At 45.4% G+C, this 27,710-nt stretch overlaps 1 protein-coding gene across 1 annotated transcript in view; it reads right to left on the bottom strand.

The window, feature by feature from the left end:
- Positions 1–27,051, bottom strand: part of C8B (complement component 8, beta polypeptide) — a 38,774-nt gene extending 11,723 nt beyond the window's left edge. The window contains exons 1-9 of the mRNA XM_012639493.1: positions 26,765–27,051; positions 20,175–20,331; positions 16,592–16,733; positions 14,461–14,602; positions 11,876–12,008; positions 9,575–9,772; positions 5,680–5,920; positions 3,579–3,707; positions 655–818 (exon numbers count right to left, since the gene is read on the bottom strand). Coding sequence (XP_012494947.1) covers positions 655–818; positions 3,579–3,707; positions 5,680–5,920; positions 9,575–9,772; positions 11,876–12,008; positions 14,461–14,602; positions 16,592–16,733; positions 20,175–20,331; positions 26,765–26,856 — 1,398 coding nt within the window. The 5' untranslated portion in view covers positions 26,857–27,051. The remainder of the gene's footprint in view (positions 1–654; positions 819–3,578; positions 3,708–5,679; positions 5,921–9,574; positions 9,773–11,875; positions 12,009–14,460; positions 14,603–16,591; positions 16,734–20,174; positions 20,332–26,764) is intronic.
- Between the last annotated feature and the right edge of the window lie 659 nt (positions 27,052–27,710).

Raw genomic sequence — 27,710 nt, 5'->3', positions numbered from 1 at the left:
GCCACAGATAGATCCAACCTCTCTGTCTCTTGATTTTTATCAGTCACAATATGGAGATAAGAATACTTAATTTGCAGACTGTTGTGAAGATTAGATGAAATAACGTTTCTGAAGCCCATGGCAGATGGTCATGAATACAGTAGGTGCTTAAGACATGTTAGCAATTGTCATGGTGTCTTATCCTGTCCTGTGAGATAGTTATGCATGTGCGTATCTTACTGTTCATCCTGGACTGCATTTTTTCATCCTTGCATCTTCCTCTGTTCTCCTCTTACCTTATTTCCTATAATATAGCAGAAACTTAGTAACTATTTGTTGGTTGAATGCATGAATGTTTAAATGAATAAATAATGGAATGAGTGATTCTCTGATGAAATGGAAAGAATATTAATCTAAGAAGGCTAAAATTAGAAGCTGATCATTAATTTCCTTTAGCAACTTGGGTCTCCATGAGAGAGAATCAGGGCTCTGTAGGTGGTGCTGAGCAGTGTGTTATAACTGCTTATTCCAGATATATTTTCTGCTGTAGTGTATATGCCTCAAGGTGAGGGCCTGCATCATACTGATTGCTGAATTCTGCGCCCTGACTCACATTAGGCCCTCAGAAACTATTTTCTGAGTAGAGGAAGGGATGGGTAGAGAAGCTTTGTATACCTTAACCTTGACGATGGCCGGGTTGTACTGCACTGCGTCTCCCCACTCCTGCATCAGTTCTGCGGTTGGCAGCTCCTTGTATGCCAGGGCGGTGATGTGCTCACTTGCCCCTCCTCGTACGAGGACTACAAAGTCCTCCACCATGGTGCTCCTCTTGTTTCTGTCTGGGATGGACATGGAGAGCCGGCATGTCATCAGACGATCCACTTTTACACCCTGGAATTTGCTACAACCCAACCGACAATTTGGTTACCATAATTTTCACTGAGCTTGCCTGGGAGGCATGGGTGGAAAAGTGGGCAGTCATGGTACCTGGGGCAAAAGGGGAGCTCACCCAACCATATATAACACAAGTTGAGGGCAGGACAATAACGGGACATTTACCTTGAGCATCTATAAAGTGCCAGTCACTGGATGAGTTTACAGAAGATAGAGAGATGATAGATTAATTAGAGAGATATATAAACAGATAACAGATAGGTAAATAGGTAAACAGGTAGGAAAGTAAGTAGGTAGATAGATAGATGATGGAAAGGTACATAGGCAGATAGATAATAGACTGGTAAATAGGTAGATAGGTTTTAATATTTTCTTTTACCTGACAACTATATTATGAGCCAGGCATCATTAGCTCTAACCTCACAAATGATGAAACTCATATCTGGAATTGTTAAGTCACTGTTCCAGGCCCACACAGCTAGTGACCGATGGAGCTCAATTTTAAATAAGATCTGCTCATCTTCAGAGTCACTGCTCCTTGGTCAAATAACTTTCCTCTCACCAAACTTGTTCCTGCGGGTATAGCATGGCGAAGTTCATATGACAGAAACTGAGTTCATCCTCTCATCCATCGCCCTGCACACCCTAACCAGGCATGAATCCAGCTCCGACTCATCTGGCCTTGCTGTCTTGGACAAATCATTTACATAGGATAAGATTTATCTTTTCCTCTTCTATAAAATGCATCCTTTACATCCACATAAAGAATAAATGGCACTATAACAGCTAATGATTATTGATCATCTACGCATCTGTCACTAATCTAAGTGTTGTACATGTATGAACCATTTAATATTCACTATCAAATAGAAACTGTATAATTCCACTTTGTGGCTAAGACATCTGGGAGAGGCGAAGGTACTTACCCAGACGGGCCTGCCCAGGCTCTAAATTGTATCACTTCTTTGTGTGAAATGACAAACACAGGACAATCTGGAAGAACTGTGCTCAGCATGTGATAGATGCTCACTGAACAGTGGCTACTATGAAGTGATTATTATTTCAGCTTCTCATAAAGTTGCTCAGAAAGCTCTCAATCATACCAGTGACTCACTCCCATTCTAATGTGTCTGTGTCCCCAGTGTCAAAAGAACTGGTGTAAAATGGATCCTCATTTCTGAGCCTGCAACACTTGAGCATCATAAAAAACGGGAGTCTCGTATAGTGCCGGTAGGAGTATAAATTGGTACAACCATTTTAGAAAAGAGCACGGCACGATCTAGTCAAGTAGAAAAAGTCACCCTCTACAAGCCAGCAATTCCAGTCCTATGTGTATTCCCAGGAAAAACACTTGTACATGTACACCAGATGACTATGTAATACATTCGTGACAGCACTGATCATAATTGCTTGAAAGAAGAAATAACCCGAATGTGCGTCAACAGCAGAATGGACTAGAAAAAAAAAGTGGCATGTTCACACAACAGAATAGTATGCAGCAACAGAATGAACTAATTATAGTTACACATAAAGACATGATGTTGAATGAAAAATATAGGAATGGAAAGATTTCATTCCATCCAGATAAAGTTCAAAAACAAGCAGCATTAAGCCATATTGGCTAGCAATGCATATAGGTGGTAAAACTATAAAGAAACGAAGGACATATTTAGCATAGAAGTTGGGATAGTGGTTATCTCAAAAAGGGAGGGAGGCATTGGAATCAGCTAGGGTTTCTAGGGTGCTGGGCCATGTTCTATTTAGTGACCTGAATGGGGGTTACTTCACAAGTCTTCTTTAAGGAGCACCTGTGGTTTACATGTGCCTCCCAATGTATAATGTGTCTTTCATCCCAGCCCCACCAAAACAGACGTATAAACCACAACATCAACAGGCCAGTCACAAGCGCAAGAGATTGTGCTAGACTAGCGGGTAATTTTTGTGGTTGTTGTTTTATTTTGTTTTGTGTCTGCTATGGAGTTTTTCCTTCACATATGATTCCTGGCATATGCTTAGTAAGCACAGCAGGTAAAGGCAGAGCTGCTTGGGTGCAGAAGGGGTTAGGGATCGAAGTCCTGCTGCTCAGCCTCTTGCCTATTGCACTTGTATTGCTTCCAAATTTCCTGCTCCCAAACACCTGGCTTCAATATTCAGCTCATGTCTGTTCTTTCCTGCCATTTGGACGCTGCTACAGGATTTGCAGCTTTGCCTGCTCTTCTAGTCTTCATGTCACCCGTTATCTCAGGCAAGGACTAGCCTCCTCCACCTACCGCCCACTCCATCATCCGGCCTCTAGCCAGGCCAACTCCCAGGCCCTAGAGCCGATTTACACACTTAGATATTTTTTCCTGCCTAAAAACCCACCCCTATACTTTACTCCTCAAGTTGCAGTTCACATATTCCCTCTCCTAGGAAGCCTGCCCTGATGTTCTAGACTGGAACATCATACGGCCTTGTCATCGCCTCTTTAATTGTTTGCCTACCTCATGTGAGCACTATGAGGATTGGAATTCAATTCTATTCATTTTTGCATACTTAACACATAATAGGAGCTTGGGAAATTTTTATTGGAAGAATTATTATTTTAATTGAAATATTAATGCCTTGGAATATGGAGTCTTTAGCTTAAAGAAAGCCTGAGACCAGAAGCGCTAGGGAGGAAAAGATTATATAAGCACAGAAATCGCGAGCCCCCCGTCACTCACCTTTGATTTCATTGAGAATACCCCTGCACTTGCTTTCCGACACCCCCAGACTGACGTAGACCTGTTTAATGGCAGCACCAATTTTAAAATCGTTTTTGGCACAAGCATGGACGTTGCTAAGAGAATAATCTGGAGAAAGCAAGGAAAGAGGTTTATGACCTGAGAGGCAATGTGCTCTCCCTTTCCCTCTGATTGACTCCGGAGGCCTGGCCCTTTCTGGGTGTCACAGGGACTCAGGTTCAAATTAATGGGTCACCAGCCTGATGACCAGAAAGGCAGGCAGCCACTGGCACTGGGGCATAGACTCCTAGAGCTCAGACTCTACTTCCCCTTTCAGGCTCCTCCCAATATTCTCTGAGGACTTTTGCTGCCCTCCAAAGAGGGGAAGTGCTCAGAGTCATTTTCCAAAAATGTGACTCCTTATCAAGTTTCTAGGGATAGGTCCAGTAAGTACAGAGCCTCCTGCAATCTGCCCACCCTCCATTGACCCACCCTTCTCCAATCTTTGATAAAGTAGAAAAGCTTTTAATTAGTTAATTGAGGTGATGCATATAAAACATCTGGTATAGTACCTGGCAAAGAGGATGAGCCAATTTCTCTTATTTTATCTTCCCTTTTGGACTATTTTCCACTGGTTCCTCCCTAACTCTCCCCGAGGCATCCTGCTCCCCTGATCTTTCTGAAATCTCAGATACGACTTGTAAGCACCTTTCTGTAGCACTTTGAGGCCAGTGTAGGGAGAGAAGAACAGCTTTGGCCACTAGTGTGGTCCAACAATGTTTCTGTAGGTTGGTTTTTCCAAAAGCATATTTCTTAAAACATGAATCCCATGAGATAGCAGCAGGTATTACAAGAAAAGAGCTTCCATGGTTAATTACACATGACAAATATTGCATCAAAAGAGGTGGAGAGGTCAGTTTACTACAGTACATTCATGAAACTCTAAAAGTGGAATCTATTATGTGTTTTCCTGACTTATTTGATTATAGAGCCCTTTTGTAGGACATAATTTGAAAGTATTAGAGGCACTTTTGAAACCACTGTTACGAAGGAAGGTCACCCTCGTCTTGGCAAGACTAAAACCATACTGACATAAATTTATACCATATAGCATGTATCCTCTTGCAAGTACATTGAACTTTTAACCAAGTCCTGGCTCTGCCACTGTGTGATCCAGAGAAGTTCTGTGTGACAGAGAGAAGTTCACTTAACACAAGTGTCATGTTGTATGAAAGAATACTGGATTGGAAAGCAGAACTCACGCCTTAGGCTTGTGGTTGACTACAGTTAGCAAGCTCTGGGATATCTGTATGGAGAATGGATTATAGAGGGGAGGTATGGGGGTTGAATATTAATTTGGAGACTAAGGGGATAATCAGGGACCTTGCTACTTCAGTGTGGTCTATGGGCCAGCGGCAGCAGCATCAACTCAAAGCTTGTGAGAAATGCAGACTCTTGGGTCTCACCCCAAACCTATCAGATCAGAACCTGCCTCTTCCAAGACTGATACCTAATTCACATTGACATTAAATTTTGAATATGGAGCTGTGGTCGTGGGGTGAGCTTACAGTGGTAATAGTAAAAATAGAAAATATAATTTGGAGATAGAGTTGATGGGACTTACGAATAGACTGGAAGGGAAGAAAAATAATGAGGTTGACTCCTAGGTGTTTGGCTTCTGCCACTGGTTGGATGGTGGAACCATTTCTTAGATAGAGATGACTATGGAAGAACTATATTGGGGAAAAGCAAATCAAAAGTCCTCTGGGGCATGTTAAAGTTCATGATGGTTGTTACATATGCAAATGGAGATATCAAGAAGGCATTTCAATATAAGCTATTAGGGGCAGGGAAGAGATCCAGGATGAATATATGAATTAGGAGTAATCTGCATTTAAAGGCTGAGGAGGACTGACATTAACAAGTTAAAAAGAGGAGGAAGAGGAAGCTGCAGTTGAGACTGTGAAGGTATAGCCAAGGAGCTAGAAAAGTACAGTACAATTTATGACTCTTCCCCCAACGACGGATAGCAGCTTTTCCCCATCAACTCATTGTTCCCGTGTGCCCCGCCAGGAGAGCCGTGGTCCCCTGGGCAGTGTACCTGCTCTCTCCATGGCCTCTTTGTTCATAATGAGCGTGTATTCATAAATGCCCCCGAGCACGGCCTCGGTGATGTAGTGGGTCCCGAAATCGCGGAAGAGATCTCTGTACTCCCCGTAGCTGTACTCCAGGGGCAGCCGCTTGACTCTCTGAAGGAATTCGTAATGGAGCATGAGGCTTCTGGGTTTCAGCTTGTAATGTGCTACTTCAAGGTCAGAGCGCGCGTGCAGAAATGCGCTTCTCTAAATGAAAGAGCAACATGGGAAAAGCAGACCTTTAAAGTTAGGAATCTGGAACGAGAAGATGAACTTTACAAATACCATCCAATGTTCTTGGCCTGGGGTCATCACTCTTATGATTCCTTTAGGATACTTGAGGGAAGACAGGCTCTTTGACAAGCTTTCAATTCTCATAAATATTCCGACGTCCTTTTCAGCTTGGAAGAGCTTGCTCTTCTTTCTCCTCCTTACTGTAGCGAATAAGGACAGTGAAGGGTAACGGAAGCAGGCAAAGCAGGGAGCAGCTGGGGCACACGGGGCCACTCTGATGGGACACAGGCTTTGCTAACCTACAAAGGCACCCACTTTTCTTATGTCTTGTAAACTCTGGGAAGAAAAGCCATTCGAGAAAGAGTAAAAGTGGTGCTCTGGGAAGGCCAGTTATGGCATCATGTGCGGGAGTCAGTAAACTGCAGCTTATGCACTAAACCCGGTGTCTGCTCTTGTAAAGACAGTATTATTGGAATGCGGCCTCGTCCATTTGTTCACGTATTGTCTGCAGCTGCCGTCTCACCACAATGGCAGAGTTGAGTAGTTACAAATGAGGCCCTGCAGTCCCACAAATCCTAAAATATTTACAATCTGGCCCTCTGCAGAAAAAGTTTAGTGACCCCCAATGTATGGGATAAACTGAAAGTTGGCAATGCCAGATGAAGTATAAGCATCTAGGAGGCATTACTGCAACCCGAGGTGAGAGCTTCCTGTACTGTGGTGTAGGCAGAGGAGAAGGGGAAGGTGGGAAACATCGGTGAGGTGCACTCTGCCCCAATCCTAAATCCTTCGGCTCTATAAAGCCATGCCAGCTCTGCTGGTGCCCACCACCCGGGCCCCTCGCTTTGTGTCCTGGCTGCTCTCATCCCATTCTAGTCCTGCCCAGTGTCCCCTGACCCTCTTCCTCCCCGCTTACCCTTCCTACCTAAGCAGTCACTAAGTACTCTGTTCATTATTATTTTTCCAAATATTGCATCTCTTCTTGCTTGGGTTATTATAAAAGTTTGTCCCCGACCTCCCTTCTTTCTCCAGCCTGCCTTCTACACCCCCATCAGTCGATGCCCTAACACTCTGACAGTATCATGATAATACTTCTCCGCACTTAACACAAAATCCTGCATTGCTCGCTGTTGCCTCCAGAAGAAAATCAGCTCCCTTACTTTGAACATAAGACCATCTCAACCTGTCCCCCAGTTGCTCTGGCTTCAACTTCTACAACCTTGAAGTTTTTCTCTCTGTACATTACTATTTTCCACCAACCACGCTATCCATCAGCATTCATCAACTTTTCTCTGTTCTCCAAACTGCCATTCTCTTTCACGGTGTAATTTTGCACCTGCTGCTGCTTCTCCCTGAAATGTTCTTTCCACCTTTTCTGCCTGGCACATGCCTATGTATCTTTTAAATCCCCACTTAGCCGTTGCCTCTTATTTAATACCTTTCCTGAGTGTCCCAAGCACGCACGCACACTCCCCTTTCTAGGATTGCATCTCACTTGCTTATGTTTCCTTCCTAGCATATGTCATGCTGCATTACAACTGATATAAAGAATTCAGAATAGTGTATCTGCCTACATGTTTGCCTCTCCCACTGGACTGTGAACATTTCGGTCCTCAGTCTCTAGGGCAGTACTTAGCACATTGTTAACATCCCATAACTGCCCATTTGAATCAGGGAGGTGGCAGGGAAGGAGGGAGAGAAGGAGGTAGAAAGGAGTGAACAGATAGCACCTTTTGTTTTCCCTCCTACCAAGGTAAGTTTCTTTGAGTCAGTCCTATGCTTCGCCGCTACAGTTCATTCTTGAGCACCTACTAAGTGCCATTCTGAGTCTAAAGATGGAAGAAACAGTTTCTGCACCCAAGAAGTGCACAGCTGGAAGATGAGGAAAGATAGGCAAAGATAGTAACAGTCTAATTAATGTTTGCTGCCCATTTGCTGCTGGTTAATATTTCGGCAGCAGAGACGTTTCTGAGTCCTTCACCATTTCTTTTATTCTCTGTGAATCATTGTAGACTTTCAGACTTGATCTTTCCCATATTCCCTCCTGATTAATTCACATCACGCCCCTGTTGAAAACTCTCAGTGGCTAGAGAATAAAATGTACCTTCCTCACCCTGGAACTTAAGGTTCCTCAAATCTACCTGACACCTGCCTCTCTAATTTCATGTTTTGTTTCTTCCCACCCTAATTACTCCTCTTCCACCGAATCACAGGCTTTGCCCTTTACCTTCTGGGCAACAGGAAGCAGATGATCTGATGGGATTAGTATTATAGAAACGTTTCTCTGGCAGCACATGCATGTGAAAGGGAAAGTTGGGAGACGGAGACCATTTAGTAGAGCAGAACAAGAGATGAAAGGGTCTGGGCTAATCAAGGTATGATAGGAGTTAGAATGACAAAATACTGGAGAGTAATGCTGGAGGATTTGTTGACCAACAGATGTGGAAATGAAGCGAAGGTGAGAGCCAGATCTGATTCTGCAGTTCTTAGCCTGGGAAAGTAGAATGGAAAAAATGCCATTGATGTGGATTGAACATTTAGGAGGAAGAAACTGCTCTGGAGTGTCAGCAAGGCATCCAGGTGAAGATGCTAGGAAGAGTGGGCAGGATGGGGCAGGGCTGGAGCTCAATGGAAGGGTTAGAGGCAGTGGGGAAGGCTCTTAGCTTGTGCCTGTAATGGAGGTGAGTAGAAGAGGGCACAGGGCTGGGGGCGCTGTAGAGTACAAAGGGAAGCAGCCACAAATAAATAAAGAACAGGTGGGTCTATGAAACCCAGGAAGGAAGGTGAGAAGAAGCAGAAAGAAAGCAGGAGAAACAGGAGAGTGATGATTTGGTCAACTCCACCCAATGCCCGAAGAAGTCAGGGAAGAGATCTTGGGTGACCTTCCAGAGAGGAATTTCAGCTGGATGACCAGGACAGAAGTCAAATTGCTATGGCTGAAAGGTCTCCAGAGGTGTTTTGGTCCAGCAAAGCTACATCTTAAGCTCATTGAAAAACAAAGGAAAAGCTTATTAGAAAATGAGAGAAAATATTAATACAGTTATAGAAGGCCCTCTCTGCTCCACCTCTTCAAAAAATAAGTTGGCATAAGACTAAGCTATTTTTTGTGAAAAGATTTTGAAGACAACAGAAATATAATAGGTTGTTAGGACTAGCAGTAATGTGGAATAAAGACACGTCTGTGGGCATGAAATTTCAAAACAATCCATATGCTATGGTTTGAATGGCCCCTTCAAAACTCACATTGAAATTTAATTGCCATTGTAACGGTGTTGAGAGGTAGGACCTTTAAGGGATGATTAGGTCGTCAGGGTTCTGTGCTTATGAAAGGACGAATGCTATCATCTAAGGAGTGAGTTCCTGATAAAAGGATTAAGTTCAGCTCCCTTTTTCTCTTTGTCTCAAGTATGTGCTTCCTTGCCACGCCATGTCTTCCACCATGTTATGATGAAGCAAGAAGGCACTCGCCAGATGCGGCCCCTTGATCTTGGACTTCCCAGCCTCAAGAACTGTGAGCCAAATAAATCTCTTTTCTTTATAAATGATCTGGTCAGTGGTACTCTGTTATAGTAATATAAAATGGACTAAGGCAACATGTAAGTTTAGAAGCAACGAAAGGGTACTTACAGTATGAGAGAATCGTTTGGTTCGGCTGATATAATGTTTGCCTCGGTCACTTTGGCTATTAATGCCAAGTTCAAATTTTCCAGTTATTTTAAAACCCAGACTGAAACTAGACTTTCCAGTTGCTTTCGTTATGACGTTGTGCTCAAAATCTGAGTACGATTCATATTCTGCCAGTGCAAATTCATATTTGCCTTGGGTCTAAAGAAAGAAAAAAGAAAATGTTTTTATTCCATTTGACTCAAATCCACCCTACTCTTACTATGTGCTGGATACTGGACTAGATGTTCTGGATACAGAAAAATTGGGGCCGATTTGTGTTCCCACCCTCAGAGCTCCTGATTCAGGAGGAGAGACAGACCTATTTGACAGTGTGGGTTGAAGCCCAGAGGTTGGTGCTTGATTTGGATTTCAACTGGCAGAAATGCAAGAGGACATTCTGGGCTGTGGGCTCAGCTTAAGCCAAGGCATGGAGGTGGGAAGGATAGGAAGTGTTCCAGGAACTGCAAGGACTCGAATGTGTGGTGAATCAGAAGATGCAAGAGTGAGGGGAGAGGTGAGGTGTTGTCAGATGCTGTGCTGGCATCAAAATCTTGGGGCTGTGCTGGCTTTTGAATTAGTTGCTCTGAAATCTGGGGCTTAATCCGAAGATAAGCCAGCAGAAGAAGAGGCTGAGCCTCAGGAAGATCATTTGGGACAGCATGGTAGTTGGACTGGAAGGGACACATTTGGAGTCAGAGAGACCAGCCAGTGCAGAGGCTGTGTGAGGAATTCAGGTGATGGTTGATGAGGGTCTGGTCTATGGCAGTGGCGGGAATGAAGTGACAAGGGCAGGAAAGTGCCTTGGAGAGAACTTAGGGAGCCATTTGCTCCAAAATCAGTGTTCCTCATCCTGTACATGGGGGAACTGCCTTGGGGGCCCTGGAGTGGCCCTGGAGTGGCCAATCCTGAGTCACCTCCGTCTCCCCTCCCATCATCTTGCAGTTCCTAGAAGGGGGCACAACACTTGGCTGCTGCAGGGGGTGGGGGGGTGGGAGGAAGCAGAAGTGATTGGTGACATGGTGTGGTCTGCAGGAAGGCTACTGAGATGCTCCGGTCACTGTCCTTGACTGGCTGGATGACTTCAGACAACTGACTTGACCTCTCTATGCCTCAGTTTCTTCATGTGTGAAATGGAGAGAAAATTGTCCCTCCATCAGGCTTGACGTGAGGACTGAGCCTGCACAGGCGAGGCATAGCTCGATGCCGGGCGCAGCCTCAAAGAGTGCTGGCTGTGGACCGCGGAGACTTTATTTATGCTGGTCCTGCCGGGTTCGGATCTGCATCAGCCTGGAGATAAGTGGCTGCCCTGAGACCCGCCATCGAAAGTAGAGGCTTTGAGGATAACCCTGGCACCCAGACAGAGGCATGTGTGTCCCTAGGCTAATTTTTTTCTTTCTTGGCAGTAAGTGTAGGGCGGGGGGGAATCAGGGAGGTGGGAGGAGGAGGAAGGTAGCAGCGTAGTCTAATCTGGAAGTGGAAATTACCATCAAGGTCCTCTAGTCCAGCCCCCTCATTTTACAGATGAGGAAACTGAGGCCAGAGTGGAAAAGGGACTTAGCCTCAGGTAAAACTGGGGCCTGTGGTAGAGCCAGGCCTGTGGTCCCATCAGGTCCCAAGTGTGTGCCCTGCAGTCTGTTCTAAATCCCACTCCCTGTGACATGTACTTCTAAGTCTGTACATTAATCATAACAGAGGCTTCCATTGGTAAAGCATTTTCTAACCTGGGATGCTTGGAACAACGCCTGCTTCTAACAGGCAAGGACCTGGTCACAATGATAACAGGAGCAACAGCAAGAGTTAACATTTCCTGAGGACTCACCATTAACCCAGGTGCTGTGCTAAACACACATATTATCTCACTAATCCCCTCCTTGCAGGGTAGGACCTCATAACTCCCAACTTAAAGATAGGAAAACAGAGGCTCAGAGCATTTAGGGGTACACAGATGGTAAGCAGCAGAGCCACCAAGTCTGTGTGACTCCAAATCTTAAGCTTTACTTCCCTCTTCCAGGTAGCTTTTGGTATGATTGCTGCTACTATTACTGCTACTACCACACCGCTACTGTGACTGCACACATGGCAGCCACGCCACAGTGTCTTGAGGAAGGAACAGCCCATTTTACATAGGAAGAAACTGAAGCTCAGAGAGGCAAAGGGATGCGGCCAAGGTCGCGCAGCTAGCAGTGTGTCCTCGGGCCTTGGATCCGTGGCAGCTGGGTCCTCCTTTAGTGCTCCCTCCACCGCTGCCTGGCTGTCACTTACCTGTGGCATGTAGCTTTCCACATTGTATGGCTTCCTAAACCTTGTGTTCAGGATGAAATGCGGGGAGCATCCACCAGCATAATACCTGTGATCGAGAACCGGGCCCTCCAAACTGTTGGTGAACAAATTTATCCTGTAAGGGAGGGACAGAGATGGTGAAGAGGTTAGGGTTTGGGGTTGTGTGACCTTGCTTGGCCAACTTGACTGAATGAAACCAAAAATTCCTTGGCACAGCATTCAAGGCCTTCACTATCTGGTCCAAACCAGCTTTTCTACCTTTGTGTCTGGCCACTCCTGACCATGACAGCATGCCCTGGTCCCCAGCCATGTGGAGAGGCTGGCTGTTGCTCCAGTCTGCTCTGTTCCTTCCACAGTAAGTGTTGTTCCCTGGGCCCAGAATGCCCTTCCAGTCATTCACTGTTTTATCTCCTACTTGTCTGTCAAGATTGAGCTCTATTGTCACCTACAGCAAGAAGGCGTCACCAACACCTGTCATGCCTGAGCCCCCCACCGAGCTGGGTGAGAGGCACTCACAACACCCTGAGCTTGCTGCATCATGGGTTTATTATTCTGCACCACCACGGCTTCCTTACGAGAGTGGGCTTGTAGACTAGATAAGAACATGGACTCTGGAGCGAGCCAAGTGAGATCAAATCCCTGTTCTGCCACTTACTAGCTAGGTGACCTTGGGCAAACCAGTTAACCTCTCTGTGCCTCAGTCCCATCCTGTGTAAAATGGAGACAATGAAAACACTACCTCCTGGGGATGTCGTGAGGATCACATGTGTCAATATTTATTAAGTGCTTAAAACACCACCTGGTCCGTGGCCAAGGTTTGCTTTTTGTGTATCTGTCACCCCCACTAGACTGTGAGTTCTTTCAGGGTGGTGACTTTCGTAATTTCTGTAAGATCCCTATCATGATAGACATTCAGAATAACTACTATTTACTGAGGTTTAACTGGTGACAGACATAGCAGTGGGTGGCTCCGCGCAGCATCTCATTGAGTGTCCTGCATCCCTGGGCAACCGTGTTATGATCTCCATTTTAGAGAGGAAGCAGTCTAGCCTCCACTTAGACACCATTCTCACGCCTCCCAGGGGGAGCCTTCCTTGCCCATCTCCGCCCACGGAAAGCCCTTTTTCTATTGAAAGGAGCTCTGTCTCCTAACAGCTTCCCCCCACTGGCCTTGGTTCTCTTCCTCACCAGAATTGTTTGAGGTCTTTTTCCCATGACAGATTTCCATGCATCATGATAATGTATAATTATTTATTTTATTTAACAAACACAACATGGTGCTTACTTTGCAAAAGAACCATCCTCATCAATTTACATGTGTTGGCTCATCGAATCCAATCCTTATGATGTAGGTATTATTATTGTCCCAATTTTACAGATGAGGAAAGTGAGGGTAATTGACTAGCCCAAGGTCATCCCACCCACAGCAACTGGTTGGGCTGGGAGTCAAAGTCCAGTGGTTTGGTTCAAGGACAGAGTCTGTATTCTTCCCCACACAAGCTGCCTCTCAGTTAATTACAGTCACATTAGCTTATTGGATCCTCACGGAACTTTGAAAGAAGGGCATCATTAACTTCCTTCCGCAGATGACCAAACTCAAGTCCCACATAGATAAGTGCCTCCTCAGAGGTCCTGTGGCCAGTGAACTGTTCCTTCTGTCCCTCCTAGGGGGTGTGCTGCTGGCCGTGAACGTCTGCTCTACCTTCCAGCTGTGTGACACCTGGAACTCAACTTTCTGGGTCTCAGTTTCCTTATCTAATAACTTGCTTATAAGTGGTCCTGAGAGAAGCCTCCACCCCTACGTGAGGAGTCTCTCTCTTCTGACAGCCGTTAGGGATTGAGATGTGATGTTTGCTTAGGAAGAAGGTGATTCCAGTCAGGGTCACCCTCCCGCTCCCAGGCTGCAACATATACATGGACTCTTACTGCATGTGAGGGGAAGGTCTCGCTCTTCCACCTGGGAAGCTGCAAAATGTGATGAGAAAGTAGGCAAATGCCAGGCCAGGGTGGCCCTGTCCCCTGTCCTTGCTCCTCTGAGCTCGCCAGAGGACCAGACCAACTCAGAGATCCCCAGAAGCTTGAAACACAGACTGATTGTGTTCGCGTTGCAGAATCCATTCCTTCACTGACTGTTAGAAGCCTCTCCTCTCAGCCAGGCCCAAAGCTGGGACCTAGGGATACAGGAATCGATAAAACCTACCTTTCAGGTTGCCAATAGAATTCAGGAGAAAACACTTAGGAAGCACCTAACACAGTCACATTGCAGGTTTGAAAATAAAGGTTCATTTCCAGCCCTTGTGTCGCAGCCCACGTGGTGTCCATGCACAGCTCTGGCCCAGTGTTCCTGAACTAGCCCTTCTGCTGCCAGGTCTGTCCAGGGGACGTGCTCCTGGAGCAGCTTGGAACTGTCCTCAGAGAGCAGCCAGAAGCGTCCTCTTTCACTACAGTCTTTTTTCAGAAAGGAAAGAGAGGAACTCTGTTCACATCAGCTCTCTCCCTCTCTAGTCTCCAGAATTCCATTTCATTCTGTGCCTTCTCGTCTACATGACAGAAAGACAATAACTTACCCACTGGCCAGACTGCCGATTGCCCAGTATTGGTCCATTGCATGCTGGCACTTTTTATAAATCCTTCTACAGTTTGCCTCGTCCGACTGGTCTCCGCAGTCATTGTCCCCATTGCAGAGAAGTCTGCGGTTTATACACCTCCCTGGGACAGAGAGAGGATGTTACACATGGCCACACGGCTGTCAGGAGAGGAGTTAACGCAGTATGGGCACCTACTTGGCGCCAGATGTTTTCCTGGGCCTTCCATGCTCTGTTTTAATTAGTGACCATGTGTCAGGGCAGATTGGTTATGGCACCAGCAGTTCATTTCCCTATTACCACCCCCCACCACCACCATCAAAAAAGGCCAGTGGTGTATTCCTGACAGCACTTGGAGGGGATTATTGAGAGTCATTCTGTAAGGGTGGGAATAGGCAAAGTGCCTGAGAGGCAGGGGCATGTGGCCAGACAGGAGGGCAGACTGGACTCTCTCTGGGGCTGGAGAGAGGAGGTGGGTTTGGTAGGTCCTGCAAGCAGTCACTAGCGGTACCACCTTTCATGTGTTACCTAACCTCCCTGCCTCAATGTACTCATCTGTAAAACAGGAAAGTCAGCATACCTATCCCCTGGGGTAGCTGGGAATTTAAATAAGTAAAACGATACTGACTCACAGTAAGTGCTGTGTCCGTGTTGTCACTAATGCCGTCAGAGTTTTCAGGGCCAAGTGCCCATTGCTAGTACATATCTGCATTGGGATTGGAAACTTTAACGGTCTAATCACAAATTCTTCCCACTAACACACACCGTCTTCAACAACCATTTGGACTGTGAAAAATTATTTGTATCACTTTTGCTTCCTATTAACTTTTTCCCCACTGACTTGACTTCCTTTTTTATTTGTATATTGCTAGGAGATACAGCCGTAAGACAGGTGACTCTGTTTCCTTAGATGTATCTGATCACTTTTAACCAATGTTCTTGTAGTGTTAACAGCAGAAAAATAACAACCTGGTCTTCAAATGTTTCTTGCAAGGCACTTAAGCTAAAGCCTGCCCCAATAACAGCATGGCTTTGGCCAGAATCACAGAACACCGGCCGTAACGAGTCCATGGATACCCTGTAAAAGTCTCTCAGATTTATTGGCTGGAATTTTGCATTTGCAATAAGCCCCAGAAATTGCTCTAAGAATCCCTAGATATTTCTTGAAAGATCCCAGTGCCCAGGCCACATGGGTACAGTAAACTTGCAGAGTTACAACTCCCATCTAGATAATTTGGGTCAAAATACCCTTATTTTTGCCAGAGACTTGGAGCAATAGAGAGGCATATGTTTGCTTAGATTTTCTAAATGCATGAGTTGAAAAATGAGTATTTATTTAGTTCTGCAGCAAGTGATTTTTTATTCATGTATTCCTTCCTTCCTTCCTTCTGTCCACCTGTCCATCTTTCCTTCTACTTCTCTTTTCCTCCTTCTTATAATCAATAATCTTTATTGACTGTATTATGCGTTAGTGGATGTAGTTATGCAGAAATGCAAATGACAGGGGCTATCTTTCCAAAGAGTTCTCAGAGATGAATGATGCTAACCATTCTGTTTAACTGTTTTAGGTTTTGCCACATTGTACTCAGTCCCAGGCCTCTCGGAGAGGGAGCAGAGCTAACAGTCTACAAAGAGCTTGCATATCCACGATGTCACTTGATTCTTATAACAGACTTGTAAGGTGTTGACATCACCCCTGATTTTCTGTTGAGGGGACAAAAATGCAGACGGGTTAAGTGACTTCTCCTAGTCACAAAGTCAAAATAAGACCCGACCTAAGACTTCTGATTCTGGCATATATACTTTTGATGTCCTTAATGTCAATGAATGTAATTTGAATTTCCAAATTTCTAACTGAAGTGAAGCTCTTCCACTCACCTGCTATATGTTCTCAGGCAAGTAACCTCTTCAAGTCTCAATTTCTTCAATTGTAAAATGGGGATAATAACAACACCTATGTGATAGGGTTATTTTCATGAAAAAGGAGGTCAGAGATTTGGGGACAAGGAGGCTTCCAGGCCTGTCCCATGACCCTGACCTTGAGCACTAGGCATGGCCCACCCCTCCGTCATCATGTGCAAAGTTCCCCTCCCACTCCCGGGTTGATTTATACCTGTCTGCGGGCACACAAAACCTTCACATCGCACTTGACTTCTGCATGGTCTGGTGGTAACACAGTCTTCCACTTCCTTGTCAGAGGAGTTGCACGGGTCCCCATGGAACTGAGCTGGCCGGAGCAAGTAGGCGTGTCTGTACTGTAGCAGAAAGGAGCAAGGTGAACAGGGGCAGAGCCTTGGGGACCCGGGGAGCTGAGGGAAGCTCTGCAAATGGGTCTTGAGCCAGGACTCGGGCTCCACAAGAGCACTGAAGTGTCTGATTGCTGCTCCCCCGCCCCTTGCGCTTCCCCCATTATCTACACTTAAGGGTCTATGTTGCGATTGGCTGTTTGCCCCGCTGTTGTTTCTCCAATTGCACTGTGAGCTCTCTGAGCGCAGGGACCTCGCCTTTGATCTCTGCATCTGCAGTGATCTGTCAAGACTTGCTGAATGTAGAAAAGCCATAAGTTTGGAATCAAAATTAGTAAACGGACTCAGGTGGCTTGTTCAATAACAAAAACAATAAACATTCTCTCAGCTTAATTACTCCAATGAGATAATTCAAGTCTTCTCATTTATTCCTTAAGGCATCAGCATATTATAATTGAAAAAGAATGAGCTTTGGAGCCACAATTGACGTTGATACTTTGTAGTCATGTGATGTTGGGCAAATTACTTAACCTTTGTTAAGTAATTTACTTATGTACTCAATTTACTCATCTGTAAAATGGGTATAATAAATTATCTAAATGTATAGCTATGAAGTTTAAATTATATAATGTCATGTTGTCTGGTATATGGTAGGCACTCAATTTTTTTGTATTTATTTATTTTTATTATTAATGCTTATTAGCAGTCAGTATTGCTGTATCTCTATTTTCTTGTTCCTTTATTCTAAAATTATTGATTTAGCCACTGAGTGTTGAAAAAGGTAGGTGTTATTTTCCTCTGCTTATTGTTTGTTTTCACTCATAATCATGTCATCCAGCCTGCCCTTAAGGAGGTCACAGACGGTGGTCGTGGGCCCCAGGCACTGACAACACAGTGTAACGGGTGGCATGACAGGGCAAATGCAGAGTGCTCCATGTGCTCACGGGAGAATCCCCGGGCAAACTTAGGAGACAGTGGAAGACATCTGGAAGAAGTGACCACTAGGCTGAAACTTGAAGGCTCAGTAGGAATGTCAGGCAGACGTGGAGAACCAGCATGAGGACAGCAGAGAAGAGCGACCTAGGTAGGGGAAATTATCGAGCCAAAGCTGAGAGATCTAGAGAGGATGTAGCATATTCCAGAAAACAAAGAGACACTCACCATGGCTGGAGAAAAGAGTGCAAGAGGGAGAGTGATCAGAATGGGAGAAAGATGCAGACGGGAGCAGTAACACACAGATCCACAGGAAGGCAGATTTAGTATTTCATCCTGGGGCAATGACAAACTGCTTCAGAGGAGGGAATTGGTCAGATCTGGGTGGTTTCCAAATGTTAGTTGCAGTGAAGATTTTGGTGCACAAAAGAAGGGCAAACCCAGACAGCCGCCTTGCATAGTGAAATACTAATAAGCAGAGTTATTATTTGTGTAATAATTACTGCACTCGTGGCTTTGGAAATCCAAAAAAGAAATACAGATAACACTTTGCCCATGCTCCTTTCTACTTGCAGAGGGTCATTCTTTTTGGAAGGCAGAGCCTGTGAGGACAGGGACCAGGCCTGCAGAGAAGACTACTCCCAGGCTCCAAAGGCAGAGTGGGCTTGAGGAGTGTGGAAATGACGGAGGAAATACGTCTCCCAGTTTGAGGTGAGAAGTTTGGTTGATCCCCCACTGGTGGCCCTGCAGACAGGGGCGATACCAGCTGGGGGAGCGTCTGCAGCAAGCTCAGAGCGAGGTGCTCTGGCCGGCTGCTGATTCATGCTGAGTCTTCCTGGTTTATGGCGCAGATGAAGCAATTATCCAAATAATTGGATCAATGCTGATAACTTCAGCAATAAAACATACTTTGGGAACTGAATGATCCTGCTTGGCTGTCTCCATTGATCCAATTAACTGCATAATTGTCCTGGGCCTATTTCCATAGCCTCTTTAGAGTCTCGGCCCACGACTGATCTGGTTTCTCAAGGATCTGGGGAAATAGCAACCATTATCTTTTCTCTGACACATCTGCTGTTCTCAGGGCTGGGATCCCGGGTCAGCCCTCCTACGGCAAGGGAGGCTGAAGGACAAATACTTCAGAGACTGTGTGTGTTCATTAGTAGAACCCACTAGACAAGGAAGCAGTGGCCTGAGTTCACGGCCTGCAGTTGCTGCTGGGTGAATCCAAGAAGTCACTTACTGGCTCTGATTCTCTGTTTACCTACCAGTCTAACAGAAAGTATAACAACAATCCTCCCTTCCTCATAGAGACCTCAGAAAATCAAATGAGATCAAGCACCAAATATTTACAAAGTACCTATTATGTGCCAGAAACTGGCCTACACACTGGAGAAACAACTGAACAAGCCTTCACGAGTTCATTGCTAAATGAAGCAGCATGTTGTGATAAATGCTAGGATACAGGAATGACAGGGAGCTATTGAAGCTCCTGAAAGCTTGCCTTATAAATGGAAGACGAGCTGAGGAGAAGTCAGGGGACGGGGCAGAGTTCCAGATTATGAGTAGGTGTTAGCCAGTGAAAGAAGTGGGAAAGGCCTGAAAAAGTGGCATGAATACAGGTGGATTATCAAAATTTGGTATATGTTTACAATGGAATATTACTCAATCATAAGAAATGACAGTGATCTAGCACCTCTTATACTTTCCTGGATTAAACTTAAGCCCATTATCCAAAGTGGGGCACCACAAGAGCAGAAGAATGGGCTCCACTCGTACTCGCCATCAAACTGGTACTAACTGATCAACACTAGGTTGATCACATGGCAGAAATACTCTCTAGGGATTAGGGGGATGGGGGGCAAATCTACAACTAAAGGACACAGGGAGCACTAAAGGGAGGGAAGGGCATGCCTTTAACTCGCATTTGGGTGAGGCAAAGACATAAAGTGTAACTACAATGTTTGTACCCTCACAAAACCCTGGAACATTAAATAAAAAAAAAAAAAACAACCAACAACAACAAAAAAAGCCCAGAGAGGGTGAGGCAGTCAGAGAAGTGCAAGGGTTCCGTGTGCTGGGCTGGGGATCTTCTGTGGAGATGCAGGCCAGGCTAGGTCCTGGGGACCCTTGAATGCCGTGAGTCCAGACTTGATCCTAAGGGCCAGGAGTAGACTTTGAATGGTTTCAGGCTGGAGAAAGAGCTCAGACTTGCAATGTGATAGCTTCCCTCAGTTGCACCATGAAAGATGGATCGAAAGAACAGGTTCAAGGCACGGAGCCTGATTAGGAAGGTGCTAGAGGAAGCAAGGATGGATGTGCTTGGAAAACACTGGAGGAACAAAGGAAGGATATGATTGCTACTTGGAAGCACAGAGGGAAAGGCTTCTTTATTTAAATCAGCCAACATTTACTGGGGGCCTACTATGATCCAGGCCCTGCAGGCAATGCCTCAGCCAACCCTGCTGAGGTCAGGGCTCCTGGAAGCTTAGAGCTTCCCCAGGCTTGGAGACTTACCCTTTTCTTCTGACAGGGGTCACACGTGGTCCAGGAGGACCAGCTGGACAGCTCACAATCTATAGGCATAGGGGTCACATCCACACTCCGTGTCTGTCTGTTCTTAGCAAAGCTCTTGTTGACTACACTTGACTCAAAGGAAGGCAGCCTTTCACCTCTAAAAAGTCAGCATGAGAAAAGAGAGTTAAGTACCAGAAGGGAATTAAGTATACAACCACCTAGCCATTCATTCAATAAACGTGTGTTTTTTTCACTTGTGCAAGGCTATTAGCTTATCATTCCAGTATAGGTTAATTCATTTAACAAATATTTATTGAAAACCCAGTAAGTGCCTGACATTATGGCTAGCTATGGTCAAAAGAGTATTGAACTTGGATCAGAAGATAGTCTGTCTTGTTTTTTTAACTGTATGAGCTTCACTTTTCTCATCTATATAATGAGGATAATCATACCTACACTGTAAGCTATTTCTAGGATTAAAAATGATATTATATGGGAAAACACTTTGTAAACTCTAAAGTGCTATAGATATTCAGGGAATACAACCACAGCTAGATGTATAATCTTAAGCAATTTGCTTCCCATCTCTGGGCCTCTGTTTTAGCCTCTGGAAAATGAGAGGTTTGGACTAGATTGTCTTTAAGATATGTTTTGATGTTAAGAGTCTATGAAACATTTGCTGAAAATAAACTATACTCAGGGTATCGTGCTACCGGGGATACAGAGAAATACGACACAGGTTCTGCCTTCTGGAAGTCACTGTTTGTCTTAGAGTAGGAAAAGAGAAGGCGTCTCATGTCTTAGCTCTGTAGGACTTTACCCAGTAGGTCAGGTTTTTCAGCATGCATGCCCCATGGCTAGAACTGTGCTTCAGAATGCATGTAGGCTGGGTAGGAGTCAGGACAGCCTGGCAGCAGGGCAACAGGGAGGAGGCTAGCATAGCAGTGCCAGTGAGTAGCATGCATCTGAACCACTGCAGTGGCCGGGGAGACAGGATGGGGAAGACAGGCATATGAGATGTTTCTCAGGTGGAAGGGATTGAAAGTGATGGGTAATTGGGTGGCAATGGGGGCGGGTGTTAGAGGAGGAAAGAGTCTAGATTGATACCAGTTTCAGTTTGAGCACGTGAGTGGTGGGAAGCACAGGAGGAAAGGAGAAGACTTGCTGAGGAAGATCTAAGTTTCCCTGGGTGCATGCTGAGTTCCAGGTGCCCATGGAACACCTGTGTAGACTCATTCAGGAAATATTAATAGTTCTTACATGGGTTTAGAGCTCAGAAAGAGATTTGTGCTAGAGATAAAGATCTGACCATGAAAAGCTTTGGAAGAGGATGAGATGGCTATTAAGAAGAGAAGCAAGCCAAGGATAAGCCATTGGGAAACATCAGCACCACCAGCAGACCAGGAGACACAGGTGCCGTGCCAGTCCAGGGTGCAGAGAGTCTATAGAGATGTGCGGGGGGTGAGGCCTGGGGCTGGTGGAGGAGCAGACGGCAGACGGTGTCACATCTGCAGAGTGGTCAAGCCACGTGAGACCTGAAATATGTCCAGAAGATAAGGCAGTGCTTCTTGTTCAGTTCCTGGTGCACAGTGGGACGTGTGCGAGTGAATGAGCATGCTCTTTCATCTGCCTGGGCCTCCAGTTTCCCCATCAGCAATATGACGGGTATATCATGATTCTTGCTTTTTCCTCCATCTGGAAGAATGTATTACACTGTAAGATCCTTTGTAATTTGTGTTCTTTTCCAAAGCAAAAAAGAAGACAAGATGAGAAAAGGAAGAGGTTTGCTGAGCACTCATGATGGACATATCAGGACTGTCCTAGGTGTTTATCCATGTTGTCTCGTTCCATCTTCCCAGCAATGCTGGAAAGCAGCTATGGAGCATTGCTTCCCGGACAGATGAAGCAGGTGGCCCAGAGAGACAGTGACACTTCCACCATCACACAGCTGGTGTGCAGTGGGGTTGGAATCTGAGGCCAGGTCTCAAAGCATGTGCTTTGTCCACTGCCCCGTGCTGCGTGGAAGGGAACCGGGCCAGCGCTAGCTCCCACAACCCCCTCCAGTCTCTAAGTAAGGCCTCTTCCATCCCTGTATCCAAGATTGAGTCATTAGGGAGAAGAGCATCACACAGTTTTCACTGTCTCCAATACACAGGATGTCACTCCAGACAAGGTCATTAACAATACGTTCTCACTTGGCAAAAGTCCTAAAAAGAGGATAATATTAACGACGGTGAAATCCATGTCTGTGACCACCCCAGAGACCAGCAAAAATCAATTGCCTAGTAAAGTTGGATCTTTAATGAAAGGTCAAAGACTCTATTGGAAAGCACAGGTGGATACTTTAAAATGGTTACTTGAGGCAGGATGCTGCACACCAGCGGGTGGGCTTCAGAATGTGTTCTTATCTACTAATTTGCCCAGGTTTGACAAAACAATATTGTCTGTGATTTGGCTTCTCCTAAGTATGTATTTGACAGCTCTGCAGGGTAGCCTCTTCCTATTTCAACTGCAAAACAGTTGCATTGTGTTTTTAGCAACTCTCAAGCCAACTCCGGGGCCACAGTTGAGACTGAGTGGATAAGTAATGTACATCCTAGCTATTAAGAGTCACAATTATTTTCCTCTCCGAGATTTGAAAGCTTGTTAATGGCCAAGATGATCACTTATAGAAGGAACCTGGTAAACAGTAGTTATAACCACCAGATCTCTCATTTTTATACCCAATTTTCATTATGGAGGTGGCAATATAATGAAGTAATCAGCTGAATAAATAGTATGTTTGTAAATTACATCGGATGAGACGTGTGTGGTTTATTAGCACAACAAAGTGCAAATCTGAAAGAAAGGCTAGCATTAAATAGCATCTTGAATTCCTGGGAAGAATTGGGAGCCCCCTAAAGGCCAGGTCCCATCAGGGCCTCTGCACAGGGTCACACCTGCGTTTCAGGCCTATGCATTGCTGTAGAAACAAACCGGATGGACATTGGGACCAGCTGACTTAACTGTCATCATTCAAAACCCTCTGTATGCTTTTAAAGCTGAAAAATTAAACATGCTAGAGAAGTATACAAAATAAAATAATAAACACCCATGTACTCCCACCCAGATTGGCAATTGTTAACATTTTGGACACTTGCTTCAAGTCCTTTTTTTTAATAAAAAAAAAAAATCCCTGCAGAGTCCACACCTGCATTTTATAGCAGCCCCAGTTCCACTTCCCTCCCCCTCTTCAGAAGCACCTATTGCCATGAATTTGGTGTGTACCCTTCCAGTCTCTTTTAAATATTTTATCACATGTAAACTATATATAGCATTGCTTGTGTGTGCTTTCCTCATACTATACATATTACTTGCTTTTGTCAATCAACATTGCATTTCTGAGGCCTAGACATGCTGATTCATAAAGAGATCTAGTTCATTTCATTTTTTTTATCTGGATGTTCAACCACAGGACAACAAGACTTACATTGCATTTAATTTATTCTTCTTTTTTTTTTCTTTAAGACAGAGTTTCACTCTGTTGCCCCTGGTAGAATGCAGTGGTGTCATTGTAGCTCCCTGCAAACTCAAACTCCTGGGCTTGAGCCATCCTCCTGCCTCAGCCTCCTAAGCAGCTGGGACTATAGATATGCACCTGACACCCAGCTAATTTTTCTATGTTTAGTAGAAATGGGGTCTTGCTTTTGCTCAGGCTGGCCTCAAACTCCTGAGCTCAAATGATGCTCCCACCTCAGCCTCCCAGAGTGCTAGGATTACAGGTGTGAGCCACCGCATCTGGCCCTCTTTTTCTTTCTGAGGGACATTTGAATTTTCTCAATGTTTTGCAATTGCAAATAATGCTACAGGAAACACCCTTGCACAAGTCCTTGAACATGTGCTCTCTCCACTTAAGGGCTGGCAAGGAGGTATTTTTCTTTGGGGTGCAGGGAATGCTGTAGCTGGCATTAGAACATATTTCATTTGGCCCAGGTCTCCCACTCTCTTCCTAACAGACGTCTCTGATCAAAATAAAGATGGATCCATCCAGTACGGCAGGATTAGGTCAGCAGTAAATTGCGAGCCATCAGCTTATATAGATGGGGTGCGTCAATATATTTTGGCTTTCCGTAGAAATGCCCTGACACAACAACTTTCTTGTCACACACAATTTGTTAGGCAGCTGCATCCCCTTTGCAAACAGCATCCTTTTTCTTTGCTAGAAGGGGCAGCTTCTGGGTGGCAGGTTTTCAATTTCTCTTCTCTCTGTCGTTTGCTGTGGTAGACACGAAATTTAAAGCAACATCTCAAGGCAACAAATGTGTGTCCTAGAGATAGAGAAACGGCCTGGGAGGCTGGCAAGTCCCATACACGATGCATTAGTGAGAGAAAGATGCGGAGAGCATGCAGGGGCTCTGGAACCTGAACAAACTGGATTTGAATCCCGAGTCTGCTGTGTACTGAGTGAGTAGCCTTGGGACAGTTACATGATTTCTCTGAACCACAGTTGAGTCTCCCTCTCTGTGAAACTGTAAACAGTAGCACGTACCTCAAAGAGCTGTGGGGATTAGAGCTAACGTTTCAAAGTGTCTGGCACAGAGTGGCAATCAATAAATGACAGGTCTATGACAACGTGATGATGATTTCATCTGAATTGATGATAATAGTAAATGAAAAAAGCCCAAAAAACTCTTTTAGGTACTATGAAGACAGTGTCAGCATTTTCTGTTCCAGAACTAAAGACTGTTTTTCTTCATGGATGGAATCCAAATACCTGCCACATTCGGGACTGCCCTGTGGGAATTGCAGGTCAGACACTAAGCCTGGACTCAGGCAAGGGTTTGAGTCTCACTAAACGTGAGAGCATCACTTTTGCTCTCTAAAGACCAGTTTGTTCTTCTGCATGGTGAGAATAAGGGGTATCACTCACCTTGTGATGCTGTTGGGAGGATTAAATAAGGTTCCCCAGCCTGCGCTCTACTCACTCACTCCTATCCACTCCCTATGGCAGAGTGAACGTTCTTGTGTATAAATAGATGCTGTTGCCCCCTTTGCTTCAACCCTTCAATGGCTTCCCATTGCCCAGAGGACATTGGTTCAAGCTCCTTAGCAGGTGCTCCAGGGTCCCCCCAGCTCTGCCTGTGGTCTGACGGCTGCTCACGCCTACTCCACGTCATCCCTTCCAGCTGCCCACCGGGGCCTGTGCTCGTGGCCCACTGAAGTGCACGGAATCTTTGCGAACAAGCCAGCTCTCTCACACTCCCATGCCTTTCCCCGTGCTGCTCCCTCTGCCTGGCAAACCCTTCACCCCTTAGCCATTTGGCATATACCTGCTCATCTGTAAAGATTTGGCCAAGCACTCTCTTCTAGAAGACTTTCCATACCCCATGCCCCATAGAGCTGATCCCTCGCTCCTTGTTTTCTGCTTGCCCTGTACCATCTCTTGCAACAGGACACATGGAATGAGCTCACAGGTTAGAACACGGGCTCTTTGTGTCTTGTAAATCTCTGTATCCTCAGAGACCAACAAGTGGCTTTACGCAGAGGCACGATGCTGTAGGCAGGGTTGCTACGGTTCCCTTAAGCCTTCCATTCCAGACACACTTCCCTGGATCCCGAATGCTTCTCTGTATACACGTGGTACATACAAGGAAGGTCTTGGCAGCTTAGTTATTCTCTGGCTAAATTGAGATTCTTAATTATCCTAACGGCTATTATTTACTGAGTGCCCAAAGGGTAGTGAATACTCACAGTCCTGTTCTTGGGGTGATGTCTGATGGGGGCTGAGTAGGCAGCAGAGCTGAGACCAGAGGGTGTGTCTGGTGGGCACTGGGGACCCCTTACTCTCAGTGAGAGGTCGTGTCCAGATAGCAGTTTTGGACTAAGTAAAAGGAATGACATTCATAGTCTCTCTTCCCATAGGAGCTCTCACAGGGAGGCCTGGGAGGCCTGAGCACTCCAGCATCTCATGGTAGGGGCTTCTCATGCAGCAGGAGGGTCCCCCAGTTTTCAAGTCACTGGCTGTTCTTTCACTGGAGCCCAAGTGTGAGCTCTCACTAAGATCTTTTCTTTAGCTTGTTTTGTACGCTATTAATGGAGACTAAAAATGATGAAATAAATTAGCTAGCATTTAACTGCTGGAGACATCTGGAAAGAGAGAGGGGGTGGGAGAGAGAGAGAGAAGTGGGAGGGAGAGAACCTCAGAACACAAAGATTTGGAGCTGATGAGCAGGTAGAGTGGGTCACTCTCATTTATTAAAATCGTTCATATGAATTGGCTCTTTTTCTCCCCATACATAGCAAATTTTATTTTGCATAAAGAATCACACCATGGCTTTGTTCAGAATACAGAGCAAATATTCTATTCTTCTCAGCATGACAAAACACATTTAAACATGTCAGTTTCTTACGGGAACTTTTGTTGAAGTCAGCCGCTTGGTTTCACAATGATTTGAAGAGAGTTGTTGATATTATTTTATCAGATGCATGCAAATTGCTTTAAGAGATGTTCCTCATTCAATAGACATGTGGCAAAGAGACGGTCAGCATTATGTGGCTTTATATTCCCTGTCACATTATTGATCAAGGAGTCATTTGTAACCATCACTTACCTGGAGCCAGGCAAACCGAGACAACCCAGCGCAGCGCAGAGAAGAAACAGCTCTGCCGGTGCCCTCCAAGCCCATGTCCTGGATCTCTTCATTTTTTCCTATGTGACAGGAGATGCCACCGAGGCTCCTAGATCCATGACAAGCCTACACAGGGAGGGCCACTGTCAGCTCCTGCCCCCATAAAGCAAACAGCTCAGCAGAGTAAACAGACAGCCACCAGTGCCTGCAAACTCCTTAGACTTTGCACAGACCGAAAACTTACCCGTCACTCTGGAAACCAATGAGAAGCATGGAAAGCCCTGCAGTAACGTGGTGTTTATTCATCTGTGACAGACTCTGGGGCGAGCCGCTGAGAGGACAGGCTGTTAGTGAGGTCGTGAGGACTGCGGGCTCTAGCTGCAGACTGCCTGGACCCAAGGACATTCTCTGCCACTCACCAGCTTTGGGACCACGGACAAGTTACTTTACTTCTGGGTCTCACTTTCCTCACCTACAAAACGTTGAGAATTAAACAAGTTAAGACAAGGAAAGTGCTTAGAACAGACCCCTGTTGAACACTCAGACACGCGAGCTATTTCTACTAAGTGGAAGGCAGGGTTTGGAGTCAGGTGGGCCAAGGTTTGAATTCAAATTCTGCCTCTTTCTGGCTGTGAGATTTTGAGCAAGACGGCAAGAGGCTGTAGGGCTCTCACCTGAGTGTGAATTCTTTCTGTATGATTCACCAGCTGTGGGACACAAGGCGAATCACTCACCCTCTCTAGGCCTGTTTCATCTATAAAACAGGGATAATAATAGCACCTACCTCACAGGGTGGTTGTGAAGATTAAACAAATCTAAATATTCAGAACACTTTGAGCATTGCCCAGCAAATACTCCGTGCTCTCTTTGTATTCAGCTCATATTTTTATTGGCCGTCTCTGATTCTGTTTCCTCCTATGTGAGGTTG

Source organism: Propithecus coquereli, unplaced genomic scaffold (genome assembly GCF_000956105.1).
Source record: "Propithecus coquereli isolate 6110/MARCELLA unplaced genomic scaffold, Pcoq_1.0 Scaffold14, whole genome shotgun sequence".
Lineage (NCBI taxonomy): Eukaryota > Metazoa > Chordata > Mammalia > Primates > Indriidae > Propithecus > Propithecus coquereli.
Note: the sequence above shows the minus strand (reverse complement) of the source record. Positions and strands in the feature narration are given on the sequence as shown.